This window comes from Sturnira hondurensis, unplaced genomic scaffold (assembly GCF_014824575.4).
Source record: "Sturnira hondurensis isolate 20B ecotype Veracruz unplaced genomic scaffold, ASM1482457v3 Scaffold0006805, whole genome shotgun sequence".
Lineage (NCBI taxonomy): Eukaryota > Metazoa > Chordata > Mammalia > Chiroptera > Phyllostomidae > Sturnira > Sturnira hondurensis.
Genome location: NW_028079436.1, coordinates 1,458,170 through 1,474,570, shown reverse-complemented (window position 1 = coordinate 1,474,570; position 16,401 = coordinate 1,458,170). Strand labels below are relative to the sequence as shown.

At 38.1% G+C, this 16,401-nt stretch overlaps 1 protein-coding gene and 1 pseudogene across 3 annotated transcripts in view; one reads left to right on the top strand and one right to left on the bottom strand.

The window, feature by feature from the left end:
- AFF4 (ALF transcription elongation factor 4) overlaps positions 1-16,401 on the bottom strand; it is an 89,884-nt gene that overhangs the window by 48,279 nt on the left and 25,204 nt on the right. The window contains exons 1-5 of one of the 3 annotated variants that reach the window (XM_037050473.1): positions 10,976-11,062; positions 10,735-10,841; positions 8,495-9,289; positions 6,875-6,919; positions 2,965-3,051 (exon numbers count right to left, since the gene is read on the bottom strand). In XM_037050473.1, coding sequence (XP_036906368.1) covers positions 2,965-3,051; positions 6,875-6,919; positions 8,495-9,250 — 888 coding nt within the window. In that variant the 5' untranslated portion in view covers positions 9,251-9,289; positions 10,735-10,841; positions 10,976-11,062. Of the gene's footprint in view, positions 1-2,964; positions 3,052-6,874; positions 6,920-8,494; positions 9,290-10,734; positions 10,842-10,975; positions 11,103-16,401 lie in introns of those variants that run through there. The other 2 variants (XM_037050471.1, XM_037050472.1) reach the window with 2 other exon arrangements.
- Positions 12,774-16,401, top strand: part of LOC118990128 (exosome complex component RRP43-like) — a 28,724-nt pseudogene continuing 25,096 nt past the window's right edge.

Below are 16,401 nucleotides of genomic sequence, written 5' to 3'. Positions count from 1 at the left end.
TAATAGTCCAAATGTGAGAAAAACTCGAGTTAATCCAGTGAATGGATAAATTTTGGTATTTTCATACAATAGAAATGAAATGGAACAAATTACTGATATATTCAAGAACATAAAAGAATTCCAAATACTGACAAAAGGTAACCACATACACAAAGTAAGTAAATACTTGAATGGATTCCATTTATATGAAATTCAAAAGAATTAAAACTTATCTGAAATGCAATAAAACAAATCAGCAATTGTGCGGGGCCCGTGGTGAGAGTGAGGTGGTCTGTAAACGAATGCGAGGAAACTCTGGGAGTGATGGGGATGTTGTAATGATTCATTAGGGTAGTGGTTTCAAAGGTGCATAATCTACCAAAACTCATACTGTATAGTAAATACACGGGCATTTTCATGTGTCAAAGCTGATTTCAAAAGTAAAAGATCGCTTCTCAGCCTTTGGGCTGAGGTCAGGTGTGAGAAGAAGAGTGGTGTGGCCCACGTACAGGCGTGATGCTCGTACAGGCGTGACGCACATACAGGTGTGATGCCCGTACAGGAGGAAAGGTGTGTGTCTACCTCCCACCACTCACAAAAATAAGTCAGGTTAAATAGAAACATAGCAAACAAAGCTGCAATCACACTAAAAGAAAAATAAAAGGATACGTTTATAATCCTATGGAATGAATCGACTTCTTTAATAAGATATTAAAAAGCAAAAGCTACAAGAAAGAGAAAGATATTTACTTATCAAAATTAACACCACCTAGCCCTGGCTGGTGTGGCTCAGTGGACTGAGTGCCAGCCTGTGAACTGAAAGGTCACCCGTTGGATTTCCACTCAGGACACTGAGTGGAAATCATGTCTGGGTTGCAGGCTGGGTCCCCGGTTGTGGGAGTGGGAGAAGCAACCTCTCAATGTACCCATTACACATCAGTGTTTCCTCTCCTCTTTCTCCCTCCCTTCTTTAAAAATAAACAAAGAAAATCTTTTAAAAAAATCAAAACCTTCTAGACCAGTGGTGTGTAACCTCTTGGCCTCTCTGGGGCCACACTGGAAGAAGAGTTGTTGTCTGGGTCCACACATTAAACAAACACTAATGAAAACTGATGAGCAAAAAAAAAAAAAAGCTCCATACATAATTTTCATGATATCTGCCACCACAAATGAGCAAAGAAGTCCTCCCATAATAACCCTAATTATGCAACTTCTGATAATGTTTAAAATAGTTGAGCAGGTCCCAAGTTTGTGATTGCTAATAAAGAAAATGTACACATTTAACTAACAAAACTAAGTAATAAAACTAAGTAATATTTTAAGTAAATTTACTATTTTCTGTTGGGATGCATTCATAGCCATCCTGGGCTGCATGCGGCCCGCGGGCAGCAGGTTGGACACCCCTGTTCTAGACCATAAAACTCAAAAGGACTCTAGGAGATACATATGCAACATGTAGTAAAAGAAAATACTGGAATCCAGAATTCAAACAAAACAACATAAAACAAAGAAATTCTAAAACTCACAGGTGAAAGATGCAACCCCAAAGATTAGAGAAAATTGACAAATTCAGCCATATAGAAATCAAGGGGGTGGCAAATGCATAAAGCTGATTAACTTCACCAGCAATCCAGACAACGAAATGCCATTTTTCACCCAAAAGACTGGTGGTTAAAATAACAAATGAGGGCGTGCGTGTGATGAAAGGCAGGGAGTACAAGTGAGAGCACTGACTGATATGAACACTACAGAGGTGAACCAAAGGGTCACTGGTTCAATTCCCAGCCAGAGCAAACACTACAGAGGGATTATGAGAGTATGTATTAACCATATACTTTTAATACACAGTAATTCTACTTCTTGCTTTTTTCCCAAAAGAAACTTGCATGCACACAAAAAGGCAGGAACAAAGATATTCACTAGTGCAAAATTTCCAAAAATGAAAGCTTGGCAACCAAAGGGACATGGCTAAATAATAAGATACATTTACAATTTTGATGTGATTTTAAAAAATGAAATATCGCTATATGCAATATATTATCTATTTATAATCTACAGGTAATATATATGTATGATAACAAGGAAGTTTTCTAAAATCTATTGCTGACTGATTAAAAATACAGAACAATAATCTGTATTTTAATTAATTAAAGTTATATTAATTAATGTAAAGAAATTAATGAGAAAGTGGCTATGTATAATTATTACATATATGTGGGTGTAAATGCATATGAAAAGTCTTACAAAGGGCCCCAGCTGGGTGGCTATGTTGGTTGGAGTGTTGTCCTACACCAAAAGGTTGCAGATTCGATCCCCAGTTCGGGGCTCACACGAGGCAACTGATCGACGTTTCCCTCTCATATCGATGTTTCCCTCTCCCTCCCACTCCCCTCAAACAATAAACACACCCTAGAGTGGGGGTTAAAGAAAACAAAAGTCTTACAAAGGCATGTACAAAAGGAACTCCAACGAGACGGAGACGGCAGAACTGAGGAAGGCTATTACTAGAAGACCTGGTCAAACTATACAAGGAGAATGTATTCTTGTATAATTTAATGTACAAAAAATAAAAGTCTGCTTATTTTAGTTGACTTTGGAATTTTTGTCTGAGGAACCTTTTTCAAATGACATAAAGACGGTTTCCATGACCTATGGAAAGGAGTTTCTCAGACAACAGTTTAACAAAATCTTACCACCTGTAGCCTCAGAACACGGTTAATACTTGGCAACAAACTTCAAAGTCTCTTCCCCATATTGCCTTCACAACTTTTCAAGTACCTCTCCATGTGAATCACTCTTGATCCCACTATCTGGTTTTATTTTCTTCATAGCAGTTATTACTCGCTGAACTTACTTATTTACTCTCTTGTTTGTTGTCTATCTCCCACTAGAATGGGAATGGCAAGACAATTTTGAATTCATGTAATTTCAGTCAAGCCATTTAGAGTTTTCTTCTATTACCAAAGACACATTTTATTTACTTACCTTAGTTGGAAAAGGAAATTTGGAAGGTTCTGTTTTGCATGGTGTATGAATAGCCGTTAGAGGGGGAGGCCATGAATGCGTCATCTCCTGAAATGTAATTATTACAGTTTGTTTTCAACCAGGTCAAGGATAAAAATTACACAGCTAAAAACCAGATTTATACTATAAATGCTGGTTTCATGATTGCTCCTCCAAAAGTACACATATTTAATCAACGAAGCACAACTGTGTGCAAGGCACTATGGGTTGGATAATAGGAAAAATAATATATACTCTCTGGCTTCAAGGAGCTTTGAATTAAGATGAAACCTGTGAACAGTTACAGAAATCAGCCTGTAATCAAATACAAGGCACATAGTAAAATGCTACCGAGGAAGAGCTTGCTGTGGGAGGGGATCATAATAACAGCAGCTAACATTTGTGTACCTGTAGCGAGCCAGACACTATGGTAAGTGTTTCACATGTCTATTACTCATGTAGTGCTCACAATGACATTATGAGGTAAATGCCATTACCATCCTAGCCTATGTAGGATGAAATGAAGCACAGAGGTTACTGATTCAAAGTCACACACTCAGTAAGGAAGGAACACAGAATTTCATCCTGCAAGTCTGGCCACAGAGCCTATTCACTGACAAAGAGATTATCAAAAGCACATGAGCAGGAAAGAAACAAGCAAGGTCATAGTCTGACTTTATTCAATACCTTCTGTCTAAGCATATGCCAAGTAAGTCCAAGTAGAGGTTTGATTAAGATCACAATTTGTGTGTGAGGGGAGCAGAGGGGGAGAGAGGTATCAGACTTGGAATAAGGAGGAAGGTATTTATTCTGGCATTTAGGTCAAAGTAAACCATCAGGTATACAGAAAAAATATAATAAAGGGGTTGTAACACTTACAAATTTACCTCATAGCTTATACCCACATAGTTATATAAAGATATACATTCAAGCAGCTCACACTTAAAAAAATGGAAGCAACCTAAATATCCAACAACACAGGAATAATTAAATTACCAGACACCCATACAATAGAACACCAAGCAGACAGTAAAATGAGAAATTTAAGTACAAATATGAAATGATGACCACAGTATATTATTTGACAAACACGAATCACAATAAATGTTTATATATGAAAAAAATCTCTATCCCTGGCTGGTGTGGCTCAGTGGACTGAGTGTGGGCCCGTGAACCAAAAGATCTCTAGTTGGATTCCCAGTGAGCGCACATGCCTAGGTTTTAGGACAGGTCCCTGGCTGGGGGTGTGCAAGAGGCAACCCATCAATCTATCTCTTGCACATCAATGCTTTCTCTCCCTCTCCTTCTCCATCCTTTCCCCTCTCTCTATAAATAAATAAAATCGTAAAGAAAAAAAATCTCTAGAAAATAGTTAACAGTCATGCTACCTTTGGCAACAGAGAATGACAGAAGGGGCAAAAGACAAAGGTACTCGACACAGTGTCTACTAGTGGACCCAGAACGGCCACCTGCACTGTAATTGCTCTTCATCCTCTTACAATGGTGCTTCATTTTTCAATGGTATTTCACTTACTGAAATAATACTACATAGTTGACTTCCTAAATCTTGCCCTAGAATGCCAGCTCCAAGGGTGCAACAGTATCATTATTATCACCATTGTATCCCCAGTGCCTGACACATAGCAGGTGTTCAACTAGAAAAATACAAATTAACAAAAAAAATTTTGCAGTAAACATGTATTACTTTTACATTAAAAAATTTCTTCTTCAAGCCTGTTCCTAGAAACAGTATAACTACAAATATCAAGAAAACATGACGGGAACTCAGATCTGAAGTTCCGTGCACACCGCACATAGGGAAGGGGGGAGAAAACTGAAAATCATACACCAGGTGTACACCAGGTTTTCAGTTTTGGCATTTCATACCTCAAATACCAAAATACCCTCAATAAAAAATCTCTTTAACGCTCCCCCAGGCCATGTGCCACCCTGTATAAATGAAACGTAGGATAAACTGTCAAGTACACCAAAGAAATAATTAAATGTAAGAAAATCTAAGATTTCTTCTAGGTATTAGTATGACATTGCATGTTTGAGGATCTGAGGAAAAGATATGTGCTCCTTTAGTCTTTTTATACACATGGCAACTGAAAAATCAGTGCCATATGAAAAATCAAAGGAAAGAGTTTATTATTGCGGTTTCTGATAGTCTGGTTCAGGGAGGAAAGGAATTTCATTAGGATTCTAAGAAAAAAATAGAATCTATATGTAACTGAAGAGGAAGAAGAAACACATTCCATGAAAATTTTCTTTAAAAAAGGTAAAAGAGCAAGAAAGTATATGACTTAGGGAAACCAGTTTGGTCAATCAGTGGTGGGAGAGGTTAGCATAGGCCTGTGGAAGGTCTGGAACTATTCTCTGCATAGGCCTTAGCGAGCCACTGAAAATTTTCAGGAAGCACAGTAACTTATGAAGACAAAGGTCTGAGGCAAAGAATCTGGTAGCAACACGGACGAGAGGCGAGCAGGGAGAGCAACGGCAGAAGGCAGAGTGGGGCTGTAACTGCTATTACTGAAGCTCAAGGTGGCAGAAATGAAAATAAAGGAATGAGTAGTTTCAAGGAACCTTCAAACTCTACATGTGGTTTTGTGATTAAATAGAACGTGAGAGAGAAAAAATAAGAGATAATTAGCGTTCTACACTTGCAAGCATGGGGAAATGGTAGGAAATGAAGACGTAGAGAGAAATCCAAATGGAGGCCCAGCTAACAAGCAATTAAGCGACACAAACCAAAACCCAAAGGAGACCAAGGCAGAAGAGAGGAGTGAATAGCCGTCTAATAGACAAAGCCAAAAAATGGAGGGAAAAAGGCAGTAAAAGAGCAAAAAAGAGGAGAGGCTAGAAAATGCACCCATATTTCAGAGATATGAGAAGACATAAGGGTTCCTCAAAGACAGAGAATGAGAGATAGGAAAGGTGGGTGGGAAATAAAAACAACGAAGCACAACAGTAAAGGGAGGGAGAATGATGTTTCCAAAAGGAAAAAATAACAATTTCTAAAACAGCAGAAAGAATAGAGATCGCAAATGAAATCCCCGATGCCCTTGCAGAGCCAATTCAGCAGAATGGTAGGGGTGAAAGAGAAATACCAGGCTACAGGAAAGGAGAGAATAAAGCAAAAGCAGCCAACGCAAGTAGTTCTTCAAAGGTATCCAAAATGTACAGACACAAAAATTTAGGAGCTTTTGCACAAAGTGTATGTAATATGTTTCTGATGTTTTTTTCTCTATTGAGTCAAAAGTAGTTACTGTCACTCATCAATTTACTGGACTTTCTCCTTTTCTTTTCTCAGCAGAGGAATATACTTTTTGGTCCTGCCTTAATTTTAAACGTATTCCATTAAACACTCAAAACATGCAGTATTCAGAGGAGGTCCATCCATGTAGGATTTGATCAGTATGTACAGATGAATTACAAAGCAAGTTATTTTCAATGTGATGCTTTGACTGATAAAATAATTATTGAGTTTTTAGCCCTTCAAATTAACAGATAAACCTGAAAAAGTAGTTATATTTGGTTTCTTCCTCTTTTTAACGCAAACAGTTAAGATGAATTTTTTTAAATTACAAACAAAAATTTGCTCTCTGAGAAAAAATAGTAAACATACTAAGTGATTTAGAACCTACATATGAACATAAGCATAATAGAGCTAATTATTTTTGATGAACACAACTTACACACATGAGAATTTGTTGCTTCAAATCCTTTGTGAAATGAGGGACGTGGGCAGGGGATAGAAGAGAAGGGAGCTAGGTGAAAAAGGTGAAGGAATTAAGAAAAAAAATGTGGGGGAGGGTAAGAGGATAGTAGAATAATACAGCATAATTACATAAGAGAGCTGAACCTATTAAAAAGAAAACACACAACTTACTTTAAGAATTTCATCCACACAGCTCACATCACCAGAAGCAGATGCCTTAAGAAAGAGGGAAAGAAACACATATTAGACTTGAAGTCATTCATTTATTAATAAATTTTTATCATTTGTTGCACAATTTCAACATTATTAAGAAATGAAATTCAATTTAAAAACAGATTTATGGCCCTGACTGGTGTAGCTCAGTGGATTGAGCGCGGGCCTGCGAACCACACAATCGCGGTTCGATTCCCAGTCAGGGCACATGCCTGGGTTGCAGGCCAGTTCTCAGCAGGGGCCAGTTCCCAGCAGGGAATGCACGAGAGGCAACCATACATTGATATTTCTCTCCTTCTCTCCTTCCCTTCCCCTCTAAAGATAAATAAATAAAATCCTAAAAAAAAAACCAAACAGACTTATGATCCCACAACTCCGCATCAGAACATTAATTAGAATCTTTGGGTTAATTTTCTTAAATACAAATTTTTCAAAAACTAAAACACTTTAAAGTTCTAAACTATGTAGAACTTTAAAAGTTTACTATTTTTCAAAAGTTTTAAACTTTCTTAGATTAGAAATAAATTTTTAAATGTAATTTTTCAGTGAGCAGCTTGTCAAAAAATTTAAAGATTGACATACAAAATATACCACGATACTGAGATTCATCATTTCATATAAACCAGCAGAATAAAACTAGTATTATTCACAGATTACTTGTTTGGAACATGATGGACATTTTAGCCTTTCTTAAGTGTGGAAGTTGTATATTTAAAGGCAAAAACAGAATAAAGAGCTGGAGTCTGAACTCAAGTCTAACTCTAAGGATCATACTGTTTGGAGAAAGAACAAATTACCACTTTATTCTCTTGAGAGGAGCGCTTAGATGACAAAGGCCATGAGCAATGAGTTTGCCCAGTCCACAAGAAAATTTTTAAATGTTTTCAAAATAGCATTTTACCCATACCTGATCCCTCCCCCACTGTTTTAAGCTACGAGTTGTAATTTTTCAGCCACTAGCATTACCTTCAATTTTTTTTTACTGCAAAAACTGCATTAAAAGAAAAATTCAGCTGTTTCACTTCTTTAGTTATTCTAAATACCATGCTTTGGCATGTAGTTATAAACACTATAAACTTCACACCACTACTCTGAGTCTGGAGGAGCTGCCTCAAACCTTCAGTGTAACCACCGAAAAGAATGCTGGGACCCGAATCATGTAACATTACCATCCAAGGACCTAAACACTCCCAGCATCTACCGCAATGAATCATGACCCACATCTCATTCATGGTATCACTATGAAAATACAAATTACAATTTTTTAAGCAAAAGCACACAAGATGTATTATTATTCCATAAAATCAAAAGGAGGAAATTGAAGATATCCATAGATCATAGTTTTGTTCTATAACCAACTCGTCATTTTTATGTCTGAAACAGTGAACGACATTTCCCCACCGCCCAGGAGGGGAAGCTACTAGCTCCATGGATCCACTTGGGAGTCAATCCCAAGCCTCCTGTAAACTTTTACACTCCTTACTCTTAAAACAAAGAGACAGTTTAAGCTCAATCACGATTTCATAGTAAACTACTTCTCACAGTCACAATGTTTAGAGCTCTCACTGCGTGACTTACGTCCAGGGGCTGGGAAGGGATTTTCAGCTTGGTGAGATGTGCTTTGCTGCTGGGCTTCAGTTCAGCCACACTGTTGCCATGGGACTGGCTGCTGTAGTGCTCAGAAGACAGCTTTGGTTCCACGGACTCCTGTCCGTCCATGGGCCGCACGTAGGCAGTGGGTTTCTGTAACATTGAACTGGACTTTGACATCAATGAAGGTGGGAAAGACTGGCTTGAGTGCTGCCCACTGGAAAAAGGTACACGGGAAGGAGAATCCCAGTTTGCATCAGCATCCCGAGGCGATTTGGAACGCTGATGTTCCTTGCTATGGTGATCATTCCCATGAGACCTGGAATGACTAGAGCTTAAAGAAGAAACAGCCTGGGGTTTTCCAGGACTGGAAGAGCGTGATTTGGAGTGTTCTGATCCATGCTGGCCTTTTTTCCGGCTACTGCTTCCACCACTGCTATATGAGTCACGGTCATGTCTCTGGCTACTACTATTAGTGCCACCACTGCCACCTGCGGTGGTCCGCTGGCTACTGTGTCCACTCTGCAAGCCCGAGGACCGTTTCTGAGACTGAGAAGTGCTGGGTGCAGGTCCTACTGGAGTCCATTTGCTACTCTGATGGGAGCTCCCATGTCTCTGTTCAAAGAAATTTGGGTTAGATTTTTCATCTGCTGTTGGCGGTACAGTAGGCTTGGGAATTGCAACAAGCTTTGGTATAGATCTGTCGCCTATGAAATCCTTCATTTCATCGTAGTTTCCAAGCATACTCTGAATACGGCTTGATAGCTTATCTTCTTTGCTAGTCTATAAATAAATGTAAAATATATACAATTAGCATAACTGAAAATAAAAAATGTTTCTAAACTGACTTTCCAAATTTCAAATGGATATGATGGTCTTTCCTCATATCTTAAAGTTAGTATCTCAAAGCAAACTCCCAATATGTAATTTTTACAATGAAAAAAATGCACTGATGAAAAACATTCACACTGAAACACGAATATTCTCTAGGACACTGGGAAATATATATAATAGATTCCAAGAGGGAAGAAAACCCATATTTCACCAATAAATACACTGAAACAAGTAGTGAAAATCTTTTGAAGAGCAGGAAAAGTAATCTGTCTTTATGTAATTAAGGGTCAGGACAGCAGATCAGTCAATATGCAGACACTGGCAGTCTAGGAAAACTTACACATTCCTTATGATTCAATCTGTACTCAGAAGCAAAAACAAAAATGTAGTGAAACAAGTTATACACAACTGACTGTTTTTTAAATTGTAATTCCTCTGTTACTTTGACTCATTAAGCTAAAAGTCCCAGCAACAAATTAAACACAGAAAATCCACTAATAAAAGTTTTAAATCTTCCCCAATAAATTCAATTAAAAAAATAAATAACTTTTAAATCCTGACTATTAATTCTAACCAATAAATGCTCTAACATTTGAAGTCAACAGTATGTACTTTAAACTTCAAGAATTACTCTTGAATAACGAGAAAGTCTAAGATGTCTACAAACTTTAGCACTCTTTCATATTCACACACATGGAAGAAAGTTTACCAATTACATTAAAAGGAAATCAAGACTGAGCCACAACCATTTTATCTTGAGGTTGGCGTAAATCAATAATGACTTTAAATTACTTGAAAATCAATCTGACCCCTACTAAACAAGACACGAACATACATCACAGTCACAGGAAGTGGCACTGTTCAGTGTGTGACGTAATCCCACACCAAACATAATAGCAGTTATACAGAAAGCAACTGGTTCCATTTATTGAACACTTCTAACAACATGCTTTAATCTAAATCTGATATTGTTAATTAAGCATTAAATACGTTAGACAATCAGAGAATTTAGTATGTGATAACAGGAAACAGATACTGAAGTTTATTTATTCAAACACACTAATAAGTCACTGAAACTCAGTTAACTGAGTAAGCAAATAGGGAAAAACAGGACTCTAGGAAATATATTTATCTTTGATTGATGCCATACCTGAAGAATCTAGGCAACAGAAGATGAGGCAGATTGATTCACAGAATCAATTTAACTTTAGTTTACTATAAGGCTTGGGAAGGTGAAGTGTCTGTCCAGAGTCAGCAGCAGAGCCAGGAGCACAGACATGAATGCCTGCACTACTCCAGACCACACTCTCAACATTACAGGACAGCCACTGGGGGTGGGGGCAACGAGGACGACTTTAGGGCCCTAGGAACACTCTATTTCTTGATCTACTTACTGATTACATCAGGCTGTTCATGTTGTGAAAATTCTTCCAGCTATGATATAATTTTTTTCTGTGTGCATGTTATATTCCAATAAAAGTTTCCAAAAAAGTACAGTGTACTTAGAGGAAATGAAAAAAGGTTATATGGCATGCACAACCATTCTTTTCTAATATAAAAATTTAAGTTTAAACATTTTAAAGCAAAAATGCCATGCCACTGGAGAAAAACAACATTCCGAGAAGAACCACTTACGACTTTGTACGGCTCGGCAAAGAGAGGAGAACTGGGCGGGAAGGCGTCTTCACCCTGCTGTATTTCCTGATTGCGCCTTTCCCGTTCTTTCATACGCAGCACATTCCGGTCTTCACGGTTCATGTTGCTGTGGAGAGAAGTACAGTCTTTACACCACAGAACAAAAAAGGAAAACTTCAGTCTTCTGTACCGATTTTGTCAACTTACTGTTTCACATAGAGATTCCCTTTTGACTTCCAAGCAGTAACAGGTATTAGTGCTAAAGCTGAGTTTGGGCAATGGTTTTATCAACTAACACACCTTCAGTGAAACACGTAATCTTGTCGACTCTTAAACTTGCCTATAGCTACAAGCCAGCCGAAACATACAGAGGAAAGGTAGAGGAAAGGTAGTACTTCAACCCTAATGCTTAACAATTCCTGTAAGCTTTCCGTGGCTTCCTCTTCAGAACTCTAACTATTCGGTGCCACTAGGGGCATACGACCTACTCCCCCTACCAACCCCTCCACACCGGGGTCCAGCCTTTTCTCTCCTTTGCATCTATCTGGTCTTGATTTATTTTCGTCCCCAACACAGCTTCCTTGGTGTTCATCCTATGGCAGTTTGACCTCAGCTTTGCTGTTTCTCTAGATTCTCTAAAAAATGACACTTCTACTCTAAATACATTAATATTTAAATTAACACCTCAATAAATGGCAAAACTGAGGGGTTTAGCAACAGAATCTAAAATTAACTTGGGTTAGTAATAGTAGTCAATATTGTGTTGAAGAAGTCTTCTAGGATGAATGAGAAAATGAGGATGCCATTTCTATAATCACAACAGTATGTTGTACTTTCACTAAGAATAAACTAAGGAAAATAGTTTATTTACAGCAGCAAGGATTTTGGTTAAATAGATAATAATGCAAAAGGTTTTCAAACATGGACAAAAAATTACCAGGGACAGCGCACCACTCTTCCCTGGAGATAGATTAAACAATCTGTCCTAATTGTTTTTGTTTTTAAGATTTTATTTATTTATCTTTAGAGGAAAAGGGAAGGAGAGAGGGAGAGAAATATCAATGTATGGTTGCTTCTCATGTGTCCCCTGCTGGGAACTGGCCTGTAACCCAGGCATGTGCCCTGACTGGGAATCAAACCGTGATCCTTTGGTTCACAGGCCCATGGCTCAATCCACTGAGCTACATGAGCTACACCAGCCAGGAATCTGTCCTAGTTTTGATTAAAAAAAAAAAAACAACTCCTGTTGGAAGCCAAAGGGAAAAATAGGTTCTACTTGTGCAGCATTTCTAGACAATTACAAAAACTTTGTTTTTTTTCCTTAAACAATGAAAGTCACCCAAATGAGTATTTCCTCTTTTAACAAGACTACTGTTAATAGAACTAAATTAACTGGTTATTTAGAGGAACAAACATTCCAGTTATAGCTCTTATTTTCTAATTTTTTCTGGTCTGACTTATTTTTGCATCTAATTCATAGGCTCCATTTTTTACCTCTTGTTTCTCTGAACATCAATATCTCTACCTAAGGTAAAATAATGTTTCCCCAAAAGCAATCATTCCAGTAATGTGAGCTCCCCTGAAAGTAATGTAAAATTTAAATGAGTCAATTTGAAGTGTACCTTTACAGTACAGCAAAACTATTTTATAACACATCCCTCAGGGTACATAAAACTATTGTGCTAAAATAGGATTTAGTTTTTAAAATTAGCAAGTTGCTATATCACAACAAAACCTATGGGACTACTAGATAAATTAATTTTAAAAAACTCTCAGGCACAGGCATGCAGGAGGGAAGATGGCAGCTGGGTTCAAAACTGTAGAACCCCTGGAGTATTACAGGAGAACTTTAAAGAGAACTGCCATCCCAATGGAGAACTTGGTGAATTCGGGACCACACTGTCAACATAGGTTCAATTAGTACCGCAAACGGTTCTGCTTTAGTGAGGCTGGGAAAACTTCTGTAATCTGCAGAATTCGCGGCACCACCAAAAATGTCCCCGATAAAGGATTACGTTGTGCCTGGTGTGGATCTGCCACCTCTGTGTTCTCAAGATTTCGGTCTGGACCACCTGAAGAAGAGATCAAGTGGCCGGCCAGTTCACTGTGCTTGTCACAGAAAATTCACAGGTAATTCGGGAAGAGGACTTGCCCATCTCTCCGGGACAGCACACTTGGGTTCTACACTGTGATCTCATTTGCCTAGACTATGATGGAAATATTTTGGATGCCTGTACATTTGCTTTGTTAGCAGCTTTTTAAAAATGTACAGTTGCCTGAAATTACTACAAATAAAGAAACTGCTTGAGCAGAAGTTAACTTAAAAAAGAAAAGTTATTTGAACATTAGAACTCATCCAGATGCTCCTTCTTTTGCAGTGTTTGGTAACACTCTGCTTATAGCTGACCATACTAGAGAGGAGGAACATCTGGCAGATGTTCTGGAACATCTGGCAGAACAACAGGAACCCTAACAGAAGCAGCAGATGAGGAAGGCAAGCTATGCCGTCTTCACAACCCTGGTGGAGGTGGGCTGACTGGGGCCAAACTTCAGGACTGTGTAAGCCTAGCAATTACAAGACATAAAGATTTACAACTAATGGATGAAGTATTGGGCTGGCCAAAAAGTTCGTTTAATTTTTTCCATAAGATGGTTCTAGTAGTGCTTAGTTGTCTTCACTTCTATCAAAACAATTTTGTTAGACTGTATTGTGACAGCTGTCATATCAGTGTGCATTAAAAAAATTTATTAAAATTGGTGAATTTGGGGGCAGCCATTTTAATATAGAAGATGGAAGAAGATAAACATCATTTTCAGCGTATTATGCTTTATTCCAGGAAAGGTAAAAATGCATTTGAAATGCAAAAAAAGACTAGTGCAGTGTATGGAGAAGGGGCTGCAACTGATCACATGTGTCAAAGGTGACTTGTGAAGTTTCTTGGTACTCCTACATTTGGCCAAATAACTCTTTGTTTTGGGGCTGTTATATGCACTGGGAGATGTTTAGCAGCACCCCTGGCCTCTACCCACTAGAAGCCAGTGGTGGGAGATAATCAACATACTCAGAATATCCAAAACAATAAAGTAATTAGTGAAAATGAAAAATGTACCTTTTATTTCATGGAAAAATTAAAGACTTTTTGGCCAACCCAATAATTAAAGAGTATGAAACCCAAATAAGCACCCACATTTTCAAAACAGATTTGTAAAAAACTGTATTATTACATTGTACAAACCTTTTTTACTAAATAATCAAACTACATTCTTCTGGGGGAAAAAACAAAACTGTCAAGAAGAAAGGAGGGTTCTCCACCTAAAAATTTTAATCACTTAAGGTAAATTGTTTTAAGTACCCACCAAATACATATGTTAAATTTTTTTAAAGATTTTATTTATTTATCTTTGGAGGGGAAGGGAAGGAGAGAGGGAGAGAAATATCAATATATGGTTGCCTCTGGTTGTGTCCCCTGCTGGGAACTGGCCTGCAACCCAGGCATATGCCCTGACTGGGAATTGAACGATCCTCTCGTTCGCAGGCCCGCACTCAATCCACTGGGCTACACCAGCCAGAGCTCCTATGTTAAATTTATACATTAATTATAAATAATTATAAATGACAGTTCATGGACAGAAAGAAATGCAAAAAATCTTCAACTTCGGTTTGTTGTTGGTAGTGATAATCATGTAGCAATTCCATTACTACAACACTGTGCAAATGAGCAGATATATTTAGATTTTTAGGGAATCGGGGATCTTATGAGAAAAGAGAGATACAAACATCGAATGGAATGAGAGAAAGAACCTCTGGGGATTAGATCAGAAGTTAGCAGCAGTACCATGAGTTCATGCTTATATTTAAAAACACACTGAGTCTCTAGCACTGCTCAGTGAAAGAGTGACGCCCCAACAGAAAGAAGCACTGTCAGCGCCCAGTTTTTATCTCTAACATCACTCCCCATAAAAATGGAATGGAACTACTTGGCAAAGAGCTAATTCCACAGCTGCAGCAGGAAAAACACAAAGAGTCCTGAAACATATTGTTGTGATGGCATGAATATGCTGAAAAAACAGATGAAGACATCATAAGGGCACAGGAACCAGCCTCAAAGGGCTCCCATGGGTCATATTTAGAAACATGAGCATCAAAATGAATAAAGACAAGAACAGAATATAACCAACTGAATAAAATAAAGAATTCCTGAGTCCAGAGCAATAGTATCGGAGCATGAAATAAAGCAGGGAACAAAAGTCCTTCTTTATAGACGAATGCTAGCTACATTTATTAGCTAATAAATGTAGAAGAAACAAAAGAATTACAGAATTGCCTTTCTGCAGACGCTAAAGTAATAAGTGAGGCAAGAATCATCAGTGGCTGCTAAAACCACTGGGTGGGAAACACAAGGAGTGCGGGAGGTTATTCAGCATCACTTTCCAGTCTAGTAATTGAAAAAAAAATCTGTAAAATACAGAAGTACAGTAAACACTACCTTAAATCAAGTGATCAGATTTAACATCATCATAAGAGAACAAACGGACATCATGTGCCTTCCAATGTGATACACGTAAGACACATCACCACCTCGGTACTCCTCCTGCTTAAAATATTTAATCTGAATTTAATCCTGAGTATGCAGGTAAATGTAAGTTGAGAAACTTACTGTAAAATCGGCCTATACTCTTCTTCAAAAACGTCACTATTATGAGATACCCTGCACAAACACAACTGCCTGCAGATCACTTCCACATCCTCCCACAATGAATGAGACACAACTACATGCATAGATGATCCTTCATTTTCCAGATCTGGGATCTGGGGGGAGAAAATGGTGAAGGACATTACTGGGAAATTTGAATGTTGATATTATTTTAAAAAATCATGCTAACGTTACATTTCCCAACTGTGATAACTGCATTTGGTTATATGGGAGAATGTCCCTGATTCTTAGGGCATACACGGCTGAAATGTTATCGTGCCTGCAGCTCCTAAGTGGTTCAGCATCTATCTGAATATACATCTAATACGTATACGTATATTTGTGTGTATGTGTGTACACCCAGCAGCAGTGACAGTAAAAATGTTAACAGCTGGTACATCTACGTGAAGGATATATGGGTATACTGGGCTGGCCAAAAATAAGACACATTTTTCATTTTCACCAATTACTACTGATCTGGATATTTTGAGTGTGTCAGCCATCTCCCACATGGTGTAACATTGTTCTCAATTAATGTCTCCATTTGATCACTATCAACTCCTACTGGCCCACCCAACCGTGGAGCACCATCCGGCAAGAAACCTCCAGCGAGAAACTTCGCAAACCATTTTTGACACATTTGATCACTCACAGTGCCTTCTCCATACACTGCACCCATTTTTTTTGCGTTTCAGTTGCATTTTTAACCTTTCTTGAAATAATAAAGCATGA